At 43.5% G+C, this 15,511-nt stretch overlaps 1 protein-coding gene across 1 annotated transcript in view; it reads left to right on the forward strand.

The window, feature by feature from the left end:
- The window catches only part of Arhgap35 (Rho GTPase activating protein 35), a 106,334-nt gene that overhangs the window by 43,436 nt on the left and 47,387 nt on the right, over positions 1–15,511 (forward strand). The window contains exon 2 of the mRNA XM_085692825.2: positions 3,959–7,832. Within this exon, the coding sequence (XP_085548951.1) occupies positions 4,152–7,832 (3,681 nt within the window). The 5' untranslated portion in view covers positions 3,959–4,151. The remainder of the gene's footprint in view (positions 1–3,958; positions 7,833–15,511) is intronic.

Here is a 15,511-nt window from a genome sequence, read left to right on the forward strand (position 1 = left end):
AAAGGATATGTTATTAGACCCCCTGTACAGAGAACTGAGTCACAGATTGCCAGTTACATGCAGTAGTCACTCCAAGGAGGATGCTGTTACTAAGTACGTTTCAAGATAAGTAAGTTTGAGACCCTGTGACCCCAGTGAAAGGGTCATTTGACCCCTCCCCACAAAGGGTCATGACCAACAGGTTAAGAACCACCGGTCAAGAGTGATAGCTCAACAGTTAAGAACATTTGCTGCTCTTGCAGAGAACCTGAGTTGTTGTTTTTTTTTTTTTTTTCTCCTCAACACCCACATGTTGGCTTACAAACATCCGTAACTCTTTTTCTGGGAGAATCCAACACCCTCTTCTGACCTCCATGGGCATCAGGTATGCACAAGTTATACATACATGCATGTAGACAAAACACTTACATAAAATAATAATCTTTAAAACGTTTAAAGATCTGATTTCTTGACATTTCTGTGAGGCACACAAAAGCATGAAGTTTATAGCAATGCCAGCTTCCTACTAGATGTAAATGAGATTCAAAAGAAAATTGGTCTGTTTACTCTCAGGAGACTGTTTGCTTGGCTACAGACTTGGCAGTCACACAGTCACACCTTAGTGTGCAAGTAATATCCATGCCACAGAATAGTAGGTGTCAAAGGCCTATGTGTACAGAGGTAGCCAAGGGCAGTTCATTTTATTTACTTCAGCTGAAAGGTTGCTGAAGACTTTGTGGCACTATAACAGCTTGCTAATGACTGAAATTGTTAAAATTTTGGGTCCTTTATAGTGCCTCTTCTCAGCCCCACACTTTCCTCCTCCTGTCCTGGCTAGTGAAAGACTGCATTAGCCACATGAGGGTGGTACATGCCTTCAGTCCCAGACTTGGGAGGCAGATGCAGGCGGATCTCTTGAGTTCAAGGGCAGCCTGATCTACAGAGTTCCAGTACAACCACAGGGGAGAGGGGAGAGACTGCATTAAGTCTAGAAGGCTAGTTTTCAAGAGCCTTGCATATCCTTTATAATCACCGCAGTACTCATTCCTCTATAAAAATCACAGATGGAGGACACAGATGCAAACTTGAAAGCTATAGGACTTTTCATGAAAGGAACCCCTGCATATTTACACTCTTGAGAATTTGTCGTTGATAACAGTAAGAACAACACAAAAGAATATCATGTATACCGTCTTAGTTAGAGTTGTTATTGCTGTGATGAAACAACATGACCAAAAGCAGCTTGTGGAGGAAAGGGTTTATTTTACTCACACCATTCCGTTTAACAGTTGATTATCAAAAGCAGTGAGGGCAGTAATTCACTGGGCAGGAAGCTGATGCAGAGGCCTTGGAGAAGTGCTGTTACTGGCTTTGCTCATGATGGCTTGTTCAACTGCTTTATTAAAAAGTTCAGGACCATCAGCCCAGGGATGGCACCACCCACAATGAGCTGGGCCCTCCCCCATCAGTCACTAATTTAAAAAAGAACTTACAGCCAAATCTTATGGAGGCAATTTTTTTTCAATTGAAGTTTCCTCCTTTTGGATAACTCTAACTTGTGTCAAGTTGACCTAAAACTAGCCAGCACACATACTTTAATCCAGATTTATCTATTAACATTTTGTCTGCAGTGGTTTTGTTTTGAAAGGTTCTCATATGACCCATGTTGGTCTGAAACTGGCTTTGCCTATGACCTTGCATAGCCAGATCTTCTGCCTGTACCCCTCAAGTGTTAGGATTTCAGTCAGGCACTACTACTTCCAGTTTATGTGGGGTGAGGATCAAGCCCAGGGTTTCTTTCATGCTAGGCAAGCTTGAAAGTCACAGCCCTAGTCCCTCCTTGGCATTCTTACTCTTTCACAAAGAGATTTTTTTCCTGAACATTTACATTCATTTTGGCTCTTCCCGCCAAAAATACTTTAAAAGTAGGGATACTTTATCTTAGTATAGCCATCCACTTCATAAACACTTACATTGATTTTTTTTCTGATTTATTGTTTGTACTCAAGTTTTCTATCACTGATCTACATCCCTCACCCCAATTAATTTTAATGTGTAAAAGACACGTAACACAAAATTAGCTAATTTTAGTACATAGTTCATAAGTGTTAAAACTATTCATAATATTTTACCACTACCACCGCCCATCCCTGTGACTTCATTCTTTGTGTGAATGCAGGGTCCCTGTTCACTCCTTCTCTCAGCCATGGCAACCAGCATTGCACCTTCTTGTTCTGACAACTCTTAAAATAGAAACAGTCTACTGTTATAAATTGTTTTCAGAATTGAGTGTATGTATTGTAGTATGTGTACGTATAGATGTGTTTGTGTACATGCATGCAACAGTATGTGTGTACAGTCAAAGTATCTGCTTAATGGGGTTACATTGCCTTTGATAGGCTTGGTAGCTATCTCTCATCTCTGCGCTACCCACCATTGCTCATGGGAGTCTTGCCCTAGGTTTTCTTCTACATTTTGTAGTTTTAGGTTTTTGATCTATTTAGAGTTTTTGTTTATTTGCTTAGTTGGTGGTGTTTTTGTTTGTTTGTTTGCTTTTAGTTTGTTTTTAGTTTGTTTTTTGAGATTTCTGTGTAGTCTTGAATACCCGAAAATTCAATATGTGTACCAAGCTGACCTTGGATTCACAGAGATTTGCGTGAATAAGCCTCTAAATGCTTAAGGGATTAAAAGTGCTCCACCACACATTGCTAGAGTTGGGTTTTTGCTGTTGTTATTGTTGTTGAATTGAAGTGCCTATCACATGCTAGATAAACATTCTTACATCTGAGTCACATCCCCAGCTCTAGGGTTAGCTTCTGTATATGATATGGAGATAAAGACCTACCTCTGTCCCTTCCTGTGTGAAAATCCACTTTCCTCAGCACCAGCTTTCTAAGTCTATCCTTTCTCCCAATGGATGGTCTCAACAGCATTGTCAAAAGTCGTTAAGCCAGCTAGGCATGGTGGCAGAGACAGATGGATCTCTGTGAGTTTGAGTCCAGCCTGATTTACATAGTGAATTTCAGGGCTACATAAGTGAGACCCTGTCTCAAACCACTACCCCCTCCCCAAAAAAAAGTCATTCAGTGATATATATGATGATGTTTCTTTTTCATTGGATCTATGTCTTTATGTCACTGCAGGACTGTTTTGATTGCTATAGCCTTGTAGTAAATTTTGAAAGCAATATTGTGAGTCTTCCAGGAAGCTTTGTTCTTTCCTTCCTCCATTCTCTTCTATCTTCCCCCTTCCTTCTCTGTTCAGGCTACTCCTGAACTGCTTTTCCTGCCACAGTCTCCAAAGTGCTTCTGTACCAGACTGGTGATACGAATTTTGATTACCACCTGAAGGTGTTGTCTGTTTTCTCCACTATAATTACTATTGAGGGCTTTTCCTGATAATTAATAGGCAGTTTTAGGAGACATTTGAATTATCTGTCAACATCCTGCCCCTTAAGATTTCCCTACATTTTACCTTACATCATAGCTCTCATCTGATCCAACTGTATGGCTTTAGTTCATGTTTTTTTGGAGTGAGCTGTAATTTATTACCATACAATTTCTTTGGTTCATAGATTAACCTAGACCTTACTCATAGGAGCCCCTTCAGGATGACACCATTGCCCTTGTGAAATGTCCCTTTCTTTACCCTCTAAACCATCTCAACAACTCTGATGTCAGCCTTAATCACTCACCCAATATAAGACTTACTAAAGACATTAGGTTTACTAAATATTTGTTGGATTAAAAAAATACTTCTATTGTCTCAGGATGCAGAGGCAGGTTGATCTCTGTGAGTTCAGGCCAGACAGAGCTAGTTCCAGGACAGCTAGGGCTTTTACACAGAGGAACCCTGTCTCAATAAAAAGAAAAAAAAAAAAGAAAGAAAGAAAAAACTTTTATCTATAATTTATTATAGTTCAGTAGTTAAAGTAGAGTTTGGATATTGATGTTTTTTTCTTTTACCCCCCTCCATCTAGGCAGACATGTTGGCTATTTGGCGATGAGAAGTAGTAAGAACTGACATCATACTGGTTTAGAACACTATGGAACCTGACACTTGTGCTGCTTGGGCAGCCGGCCTCCCCTGGCACTGCTGAGAAGCCCTCTTACTCTACTGCAGAACACTAATCTGATCTCGGAAGTAGTTGATTGTGGCAGGATGTTTCGAAGATGATGATGGCAAGAAAGCAAGATGTTCGAATCCCCACCTACAACATCAGCGTGGTGGGACTCTCTGGGACTGAGAAGGAGAAAGGCCAGTGTGGTATTGGGAAGTCTTGTCTGTGTAACCGCTTCGTGCGCCCAAGTGCAGATGATTTTCACCTGGACCACACTTCTGTCCTCAGCACCAGTGACTTTGGTGGGCGGGTTGTCAATAATGACCACTTTCTCTATTGGGGAGAAGTTAGCCGCTCCCTGGAGGACTGTGTGGAATGTAAGATGCACATTGTGGAGCAAACTGAGTTCATTGATGATCAGACTTTTCAGCCTCATCGAAGCACGGCACTGCAGCCCTACATCAAGAGAGCTGCAGCCACCAAGCTTGCATCAGCTGAAAAACTCATGTATTTTTGCACTGACCAGTTGGGGTTGGAGCAGGACTTTGAGCAGAAACAGATGCCAGATGGAAAGCTGCTGGTTGACGGTTTCCTTCTGGGCATCGATGTTAGCAGGGGCATGAACAGGAACTTTGATGACCAGCTGAAGTTTGTCTCCAATCTCTACAATCAACTTGCAAAAACTAAAAAGCCCATAGTGGTAGTCCTGACTAAGTGTGATGAGGGTGTTGAGCGGTACATTAGAGATGCACATACTTTTGCCTTAAGCAAAAAGAACCTCCAGGTTGTAGAGACCTCAGCAAGATCCAATGTGAATGTGGACTTGGCTTTCAGTACTTTAGTGCAGCTCATTGATAAGAGTCGAGGAAAGACAAAAATCATTCCTTACTTTGAAGCTCTCAAGCAGCAGAGTCAGCAAATAGCTACAGCAAAGGACAAGTATGAGTGGTTGGTGAGCCGCATTGTGAAAAATCACAACGAGAACTGGCTGAATGTCAGCCGAAAGATGCAGGCATCCCCTGAGTACCAGGACTATGTGTACCTGGAAGGGACACAGAAAGCCAAGAAGCTCTTCCTGCAGCACATCCACCGCCTCAAGCACGAGCATATTGAACGCCGGAGAAAGCTTTACCTGGCAGCCCTGCCATTGGCTTTTGAAGCCCTCATACCTAATCTAGATGAAGTAGACCACCTGAGCTGCATTAAAGCGAAAAAACTCTTAGAGACCAAGCCAGAGTTCTTAAAGTGGTTTGTTGTGCTTGAAGAGACACCATGGGATGCCACCAGCCACATTGATAACATGGAAAACGAGCGGATTCCCTTTGACTTGATGGATACCGTCCCTGCCGAACAGCTGTATGAGACCCACTTGGAGAAGCTGAGGAATGAGAGGAAGAGAGCTGAGATGCGAAAGGCATTCAAAGAAAACCTGGAGACCTCTCCTTTCATTACTCCTGGGAAACCTTGGGAAGAGGCTCGTAGTTTTATTATGAATGAAGACTTTTACCAGTGGCTGGAAGAATCTGTGTATATGGACATCTATGGCAAGCACCAAAAACAGATTATAGACCGAGCAAAGGAAGAGTTCCAGGAGTTGCTTTTGGAGTACTCAGAATTGTTTTATGAGCTTGAACTAGATGCCAAACCCAGCAAGGAAAAGATGGGTGTCATCCAGGATGTTTTGGGAGAAGAGCAGCGATTTAAAGCATTGCAGAAGCTCCAAGCAGAGCGTGATGCTCTCATTCTGAAGCACATTCATTTTGTGTACCACCCCACAAAGGAGACATGCCCAAGCTGCCCAGCTTGTGTAGATGCTAAGATTGAGCACTTGATTAGTTCTCGCTTTATCCGACCATCTGATCGGAATCAGAAGAACTCTCTGTCTGACCCCAACATTGATAGAATCAATTTGGTTATCTTAGGCAAAGATGGTCTTGCCCGAGAATTGGCCAATGAAATTCGAGCTCTTTGTACAAATGATGACAAATATGTGATAGATGGTAAAATGTATGAGCTTTCCCTGAGGCCAATAGAGGGGAATGTCAGGCTCCCTGTGAACTCTTTCCAGACACCAACCTTCCAACCCCATGGCTGCCTCTGCCTTTACAATTCAAAGGAGTCTTTGTCCTATGTGGTGGAGAGTATAGAGAAGAGCAGAGAGTCCACACTGGGCAGGCGGGATAATCACTTAGTTCACCTCCCCTTGACCTTAATTTTAGTTAACAAGAGAGGGGACACAAGTGGAGAAACTCTGCATAGCTTAATACAACAAGGCCAACAGATCGCTAGCAAACTACAGTGTGTCTTTCTTGATCCTGCTTCTGCTGGCATTGGTTACGGACGCAACATTAATGAGAAGCAGATCAGTCAAGTTCTGAAGGGACTCCTGGATTCTAAGCGCAACTTAAACCTGGTCAGCTCCACTGCTAGTATCAAAGACTTGGCTGATGTGGACCTTCGAATTGTCATGTGTCTGATGTGTGGTGATCCCTTTAGTGCAGATGACATACTCTCTCCTGTCCTGCAGTCCCAGACTTGTAAATCTTCGCACTGTGGGAGCAGCAACTCTGTTTTACTTGAACTTCCAATTGGACTACACAAGAAGCGAATTGAGCTATCTGTTCTTTCATACCATTCCTCGTTCAGCATCCGAAAGAGCCGGTTGGTTCATGGGTACATTGTTTTTTATTCAGCCAAACGTAAGGCCTCTTTGGCAATGTTGCGTGCCTTTCTTTGTGAAGTGCAGGATATCATCCCCATCCAGCTTGTTGCACTCACTGATGGCGCTATAGATGTTCTGGACAATGACTTAAGTCGAGAGCAACTGACAGAGGGGGAGGAAATTGCACAAGAAATTGATGGGAGGTTCACAAGCATCCCTTGTAGCCAGCCCCAGCATAAACTTGAGATCTTTCATCCCTTTTTTAAAGATGTGGTGGAGAAAAAGAACATAATCGAGGCCACACACATGTACGATAATGTTGCTGAGGCCTGCAGCACCACTGAAGAAGTGTTCAATTCCCCCAGGGCTGGGTCACCACTCTGCAACTCAAACATGCAGGACTCAGAAGAAGATGTGGAGCCTCCATCGTACCACCTGTTTCGGGAAGATGCCACATTGCCTTCCCTGTCCAAAGACCATTCCAAGTTCTCTATGGAGCTGGAGGGAAATGACGGACTGTCTTTCATAATGAGCAATTTTGAGAGTAAACTGAACAACAAAGTACCTCCACCAGTCAAACCAAAGCCTCCTGTCCATTTTGAGATCACAAAAGATCTGTCCTACCTAGACCAAGGCCATCGGGAGGGACAGAGGAAGTCTGTATCTTCTAGCCCCTGGCTGCCTCAGGACGGGTTTGATCCTTCTGACTATGCAGAGCCAATCGATGCTGTGGTCAAGCCGAGGAATGAGGAAGAAAACATTTACTCTGTGCCCCACGACAGCACCCAGGGCAAGATCATCACCATTCGGAACATCAACAAAGCCCAGTCCAATGGCAGTGGCAATGGTTCTGATAGTGAAATGGACACGAGTTCTCTAGAGCGAGGCCGCAAGGTATCAGCCGTGAGTAAACCTGTGCTGTACAGGACAAGATGCACCCGGCTGGGGCGGTTTGCTAGTTACCGCACCAGCTTCAGTGTGGGGAGTGATGACGAGCTGGGACCCATCCGGAAGAAAGAGGAGGATCAGGCATCCCAAGGTTATAAAGGGGACAATGCTGTCATTCCATATGAAACAGATGAGGACCCTAGGAGGAGGAATATCCTTCGAAGTCTAAGGAGGAACACCAAGGTAAGACTCAATTTAGGATGAGTCAGTAGGGGTTTGCACAGCATCTTGTTGAGATTTGATTCATGATAGCAACTATTTAAGGACAACATGATTTAAAAAAAAAACACTGGATGTGAGCGCATAAGGATGAGAGTGCATTTATTCTTTGGCCTTATGGTAAGAACCAACCTTTGCATTAGATATCTACTACTATCTTTTCTTGCTATAGACTGAAACTTGGTGTTTATAAGGCAGAGAGCTAGAGGCAGTGCCCTGTCCTCTTAGGCCTGGGCTTTGAAACAAAGTATCACACACACACCCTCCCACTCCTCTCACCATTAGAACTGTTCAGAGAGTGACATCTTGGTCAGACTCTGACAGGGATATATACAGGTTGGTGCTCACTCTCCTCCCTACCAGGAAACAGCAGAGATCGGTCACCCACGTGAGGCTTTATAAGGACCATGGAGGGGGAAGTTGCCAGAAATTAATGCCTTAGAAAACACACCATATTAAAAGTATCTGGAGTACTAAGAGATAGCATAGAGGCCATTGGGGTAGCCCAGGGCCCTGGGAGGTGGAGGAGCATGACACCATTGTGTTCTTGGTCATGCAGAATGCTTCTCAGACACTACTGGCCAAGGCTTCCATGGCAGCCTTGTCTGCAGTATCAGAAAGGGCAGAGCCGTGTTGTGTGAGTTGTGGGCCCCTTTTTCGAGTCACTACATTCTTCGCATTTAGTTTTTCTACAGCTTGTCTGTCTACTCTGGGTTCATGTCTGCCTCTTGGATATTGTTCTTCAAAACTTGGAAAGAAGACCCAGTGAAAATAGTTTTTATTTAGAAAGCTAACCAACCTCCCTGTATTTCCCCCAAGTTTTCTTATTTGATGATACCAAATCTGAACATTTTGGCTTCCTTCCACCTCCACTCCTGGTAAAAACTGTTGCCCGAACAGCTTATGTGAATGCTGACAGTCTTCTTATTAGTGGGGGTGTTTGCACTCCTGGGAATTAAGAAGGTGGCATAATAGCACACTGAATTATAAGTCTTTTTCTGACTTCTGGCAATATTTTTAATACTGCAAATGATGCTTTGAAAACACATTCCCAGACTGGGGATGTAGCTCAATTGTAGAGAGTGTGCTGAGCCTTTGGGAAACACTGGATTCCAGTCCCAGTACCACATAAAACCAAGTGTGCTAGAGGCAATCTTGGGCTGCAGAGTGAGGTCAGGACAACCAGTACTGTTAAACAGGGAAACCCTGTCTTGGAGGGGGCAGTGGTGCACATCTATAATCCCAACATTGAAGAGGTAAAGAAAGGAGGATCCTACCAAACCTAAGGCCAGCATGGAACCTTTCTCAAAACAATCAAAATAAATAATTTTTTAAAAATTGTCAAATAAGACATGATTTCTAGATCTCACTGTGGCAAAGGCTTTACTCAGTAGAAATAGTTTCCGTGTCTTGAGCTGTATCCCTGCTGGGGACCAGACATGTCCCCAGCTGCTGAATCAGCAGGCGAGAAGTACCAGCTTCCAGCCTGTCTTGAGTTATGTAGGCCACGCCTTTCCAAATCAGACAGAAATAATTCCTCTGGCCTAAGAACTATGGTGTGCCAGCAATCATTTTAGGAGTATCCTTAGGGAAGAATGGGTAGAAGCTGGCATTATGCTTCCCTGATTTGGAGAGTGGTTCTTTGGAATGAGCAGAGCTGCTTTGTCATCCCTGCAGAGAAAATGAAAGCCTTTGCCACAGAGCAGGCCTCCTGTTCGGACTGCTGCCATTGGGAATGCAGACTGACACTTGTTTTACTGGAAGAGCAAGATACCATCAGGGCAGAGAGTGCAAGCCACCCTCCATGGGGGATTTATCCTTTGATTTTTATTGGCATGACAAAACAGTACAGCATTTATTTGAAGTGAGGGGAAAGGCATTCTGGATTTCAGCTGATGGTAGAAAACGCAGACCCTCCTGCAAGCCAAACTGTGGGGAAGTGCCCATCCCCCTACCCTGCCCCATCCCCCATCCCCCACCCCGCTTCTCGCCCAGGCCATTGCACCCAGGTAGGGTAGCCATAGCTACACAGTGGCTGTGAAGAGGTCATCTGTCTGCCAGGAAAAACCTATGGGCAGAGCTAATGTTAGGATGGCCCAGGTTGAGTGTGGGTCGATATTAGCTGCTGAGGCCCTGGGAATGAGGTCCTAGGGTCAGGTCCCAATTCCCTGCTTTCTCATTTGGATCTTGCACATGATGTCCTCTTCTGGTACCTTTTGTAAAAGGGAACATGATCCTCAGAGGGCTGAATATTGTGGCCCAAAAGTTTGTGCTGTTTTCACCATGGAACTAGCTAGACCTGAAAGAGGGATGAGGCTGAAGCATGGCATAAGGTGACTTGCCCCTGCAGCAGGTGGAACATGGCACTGTACCAGGGAGGAGGCTGCTGTGGGCCTCCTGACCACACCATTTCCTCTTTGGTGCAAGGTTAAACTCACAGTGATTCAGATGCTTGCTCTGTACTTGCCCTGGCAACCACCTTAATGAATAGAAGCTCTGCTCTGGGTACCAATGTGATGGGGAAAAGGGGGGGAACAATCCACTCAGTACTCTTCCTAATTTGCTAGATTAGTATACCTTAGTACAGATCTAGAGTCACAGGGATGCTTTCATCTCTTCTAATGAAAGTACAGACTGTAAAGCCAATGCTCCTTTGCTCCTTCTTGGGTCCTTTTCCCAACAACACCATTCAGCAGCCCACCCTCAGTGGGAGCCTTCGGCACTCATCTGAATGAAATTGAAACTCCAAGATTGCACTTGGGTGGCTGTGAATAGAGCTTTGTCTAAAGCTGCTGCTGTTGCTGCTCATGTCTCTCTCCCAAGGCTGTGCATTTGCAAAGATGAGATCGGGACCAGCAGCTCTTATTTTACAGCCAAAAAGCAGGCCGCAGAGCCTTGTTCCACAATTGTGCCCTTGGGGCTCATTCAGTTTGCTGAAATTTGGTGTGTTTGACCACTGTTTAAAGGCTAGATATTATTGGCTATTTACTCTTCTGTCAGATACGCTCTTACTCTTGTGTTTAATAAAAAGACAAAACAGTGATAAAGAAAATCTTTCACTTACTGTAGCTGCCACATGACAGGACAACCTATTGAAAAGTGAACTGTTTGAATCACGCATTGTTTGGTCTATAAGGCACCAAGTAACCAGTTTGACAGTTTGTGTTCCCCCAGTGAATTGGCTTATTTCATTGGATTCAGTGAATTGGTTGGTTGTTGTGGCTTTGTAGACACAGCTCTCGTTTTGTGAGGCCTAGAACGGAGTTTCTAGTTTCTAGTGTGAATGAAAACCAGCTGGGGAGTTGGACTGCCCACACCCCTGGGAGGGATAATGGTTTTGACAGACAAGTGGAATATGATAAGAGCTCTTTGTAACTTGCTCAGAAAAATTCAGTGTATGCTTTTGAGCTTAGTCCTTCTGAGTGAGCTGTAAAACCTCTTCTAAAGAAGTACTTTGACATCGGTGTACAAGCACCTTCACCCTTTTAGGAAGGCAGCATTTGGTTTAGTACTGAGACATTAGTGAACACTTATCTTCTGCCTGGTGTTTTTTTAGGTGTCCTAGATATGGTAGTTAATTCATGTGTTCCTCAGTGATAGGTTCTGAACGTAAACTTGTATGTATCTTAAGTGTTACCAGGTGGGGAAGTACTAAATACTGAGGGGTTATTGAACAAAGTTTACCCTCAACTGAAACATCTAGGAAAGTTCCTTAAGAATTGATAATATAAAGCTAACATGGATGAAACACCAAGCAGACAGACAGTGAATATGGAGAGTTCATGGGAAGAACTTCATCAGATACAGTGTGGAATTCAGAGTTGGGATGGGAGACCAGAATCTATTCATATGGAGTCTATAGTGTGATTGCCACAGAAATAGGATAGGTTTATGTTTTAACTTGTATGATTTTTTTTTAACCCCAACATTATTTTATAGATGAGTTTATTTTGGAGCACATTTTGAAGGTATGGTCCATCTTGGTGGGGAAGGCATGGAAACAGTGTGGTCTCAGTAGGGTGGGAGTGTGAGGCTACTTGCTTCCTCATAGCTGTCTGGATCAGGAAGTAGAGCACATTCATGTCTTAGAGATGAGGTGACTACGGCTCAGAGAGATTAAATACCTTCTCAGCAGGGCATGGTAGTACTTGCCTGTAATTCCAGCACTTGGAAGTGAAAGGTAGAATGATCAGTTCAAGATTAGCCTCAGCTGCATAGTAACTTGCAGGCTAGTCTGACTACATGAGACCTTGTCCTAAAAACAAACATGTGAATGCATTGCCTGGTTTACCAACACTGCAATAGAGTGGGTGAGCTTTTGAGGCCAGTTTTATAGCTGCCACTCCCATATGCAAGAAAAGTTGCTAGTTTTCACTGTTCATGTGCACATTTTTAGACCAGTGAGCCCACTCACTGTGTTCATTCAGTGTCTAACTTTTATTAAGACCATTTCTTTATGCTATCCCTCCTAAGGACAGCATGGTGCTGTTCTTTCTGCCTTCAGTGTCTAGTCAAGTAAGGTCAAAATAAGCATGGAGGGGCTGAATTAGCTATTGGAATGTTAACAAGTTGTTTTAAATCCATGCCAGTGGATTTTCAGTTTATTTTATTCTCTCTCTTTTTTAAGGCAGTTTCTATGTAGCCCGGGCTACCTCAAACTCACAGCCCTCCTGCCTGAGACTCCTGAGTGCTAGGATTATGTATACTGTCATGCCTAGTTTTTTTTAGTTTATTTTAAGCCTAAAGAACTTTTGTAGCGTGCTTTTGGTGATTAAAAATAGAATATCTTTTAACTATCTGCTTTAGCTTGCACACACCTGCTCCTTAAATAAAATAGGGAGTCCAGATCCTCTTTTCAAAGGACAAAGAATTGTTGTGATACTTCCCTAAGCCAACTGGTTCTCTTCCACCACCTGGTTATATAAAATTATCTCTGAATGACCCATGTGAGGTTAGCTCCAATTAGTGTGCATGGACTTATGCCTAGATCCAGCTGCCTTTTCTACCTTGCCCCCAGCTCCTTGACTTGCCACACTCCTTCATTCTGCAGTGTGATGACACAGCCACCTTCCCTTTCCTGTCATATAAGAGGGCTAGATGGTGGGAACGCCAGGGTTTGTGTTCCTTCCTGTTTTGCCCTAAATCATGGTGCTAGAAACTGATAAGTGCCAGGAGTATGAATAACTTAATTGAAAGGGCCCCTTTGAAGCTCTATTGGAAACATGGAGGATAGTTGTTAATTAGAAAATCACAGTGTTAGCGATGAATGTGAGAAGGGGTGGGAAAAGCCTTGAGTGGTGCTTTTTTTGTTTGTTTTGTTTTTCAAAGCAAACTTTCACTATACTGTCCAAGCTGGCCTCAGACTCATCCTGCCTCTGACTCCCAAGTGCTAGAATTATAGGTGTGAGCTAGTACACATAGCTATAAGTTTGTTTTTAGGGAAACCAAGAGATCTGGAAAAGTGGAGACGTTATTTATTCTATCAGCATCTGTCTAAAAGGAAAGGAGGAGATGACTTAAGTTGGTCCTGCCTTTAACTGGGGTATTGACATTTCATCCTGGAGGAAGTAGTGTGGGCTTTGGCTGCAGGGTCTCTGATCTCTGCTGTGAAGGGGGCTAATAACACCTTTGCCTTGCAGGATGGCTGTGAGGTTTCAGCACCTAGCTTCCTAGGGAATTGCTATTGTTTGACCCACTTGAGGCACAGATGTGTGGGTCATTCTAGGGCTTGGCCTCTCCTGCTTTTTCTGGTTTGGCCTGCTAAGTGAATACCCCAAAAGAAGATGGATGTTGAGAGCACCTGCTGTGAGAGTGCTCCCTGTGATTCCCTAAAGAGGGACATGTGCCTTACTGGGACACAAGACATCTGGCAAGCCACTTGGGAGAATGGCATTTCCAGCTAAAATGTACTCAGTAACCCTTTAGATGCCAGAAGTGTTGGTAATATCAGAAGCCAGCCCAGATCTTGGCATGACATTTCACAGACTGACTTCCTGATGAGGAGGTTTAGAATAGTTGTTCAAGAATCCCTTTCTAAGTTTATGATACTCTGGAGAACCTTCAGTTATCTAAAGGATGTATTTGACACTCTAATCCAGAGTTTAAAGCTTAAGAGAATGCATGTGAGAAGATGGGGTGGAATTCCGTTACCAGGCAAAGGGGATTGATACTCTCTAAATGCTATCTCATTCATAAATTGGAGGGTTAAACTGGATCTTGGACTCTTTGAGGTAAAAGAGATAAGCAGTCTAATTTATCTTTTATCCTACTCTTATCTCTGGAGCACAACTGTACAAAATAAGCCTTCTCCTTGTTATTAGTAGGTGGTTCTACAACTGTTTGAACATAACTGCTTTAGGGCTCTTTTTTCCAGCTTGAAATTGCCTGATAGTAGCTGAAGATAGTGCCCCATTCCTATAATCCCAGTATTAGGGAGACAGGCAAGAGGATTCAAGACCTTAAAGCTACCCTGGACTATGCAAGATTCTGTCTTTTGAAATAATAATAAACATCATCATCATCTGGTGCTGGAAACACATCTCAGAGGTCAAGAGCACTTAATGCTCTATCAGATGGTTAGAGTTCAGTTCCCAGCACCTACATCAGATGGCTCACAGATGCCGGTAACTCCAGCTCCAGGGAATGTGACACCACCATCATCAATGGACACACATACACCCACACACTGGGATAGTTTGTTTTTGTTTGTTGTTTGTTTTTGTTTTTTATCAGCTTGACACAAGATAGAGTCATCTAAGAAGAGAGAATATCAGTTGAAAAAAAAATGGCCCCATCATATTGGTCTACAGGATATTCCTTGACTAATGATTGTTGTTAGAAGGTCCCAGCCCACTGTGGGTAGTACCATCCCCAGGCAGGTAGTCCTGAGGTACATAAGAAAGTAAACTGGTGTAGGTTATGGTATCGTACATCTTTAATCCGAGCACTCTGAAAGCAGAGGCAGGTGGATCTCTGAGTTTGATGCTTTGTATACCAAACAAGCCAGGACTAGCTACATAGTGAGATCTTGTCTCAAAAACCAAAATAAGCGAAAGAAAGAAAGTAGAGAATACAGGAAGAGCCTTCCCCGTGGTCTCTGCTCCAGTTCTCGTATCTAGGTTCTTGCCTTAAGTTCCTGTCCTGACTTCCTTAAATGATGGGCTGTAATAGGGATATTGTAAACCAAGTAAAAACTCTTTCCTCCCCAGGTTGCTTGTGGTCTTATCACAGCAATAAACAGGAAGCTAACACACACACACACACAAATAAAAGACTTCCCTAGTAAATTTTGAGTAGACAAATATATATTACCTTTAGAAGTTTTCCAGATAGTTGGTGTGTTTTTATACTTTACTCAGCATCCATTTGCTCATTCTGCCTAATCCAAGAACTTATTTATAGAAATTGAAGTGCTGTAAAGTACAAGTTCTGCAGTCACAGAGACCCACCTCGGTGGGATTTCCTTGGATTCATCTCCAGAGTTCCTCCCTCTTTCCTTCTCTCCCTTCTTTCTGTCCCCCCTCCTACTTTTGCTCCTCCTTCTCCATTATTTTCTGTGTAGGTTCAGGCATATAGAGATAACAGAGACAACTTTCAAGAATAGGTTTTCTGCATCACCATGTAGGTCCTGAGAATAGAAAAAG

The sequence above is a fragment of the Myodes glareolus genome, chromosome 1, assembly GCF_982192425.1.
Source record: "Myodes glareolus chromosome 1, mMyoGla1.1, whole genome shotgun sequence".
Taxonomy (NCBI): domain Eukaryota; kingdom Metazoa; phylum Chordata; class Mammalia; order Rodentia; family Cricetidae; genus Myodes; species Myodes glareolus.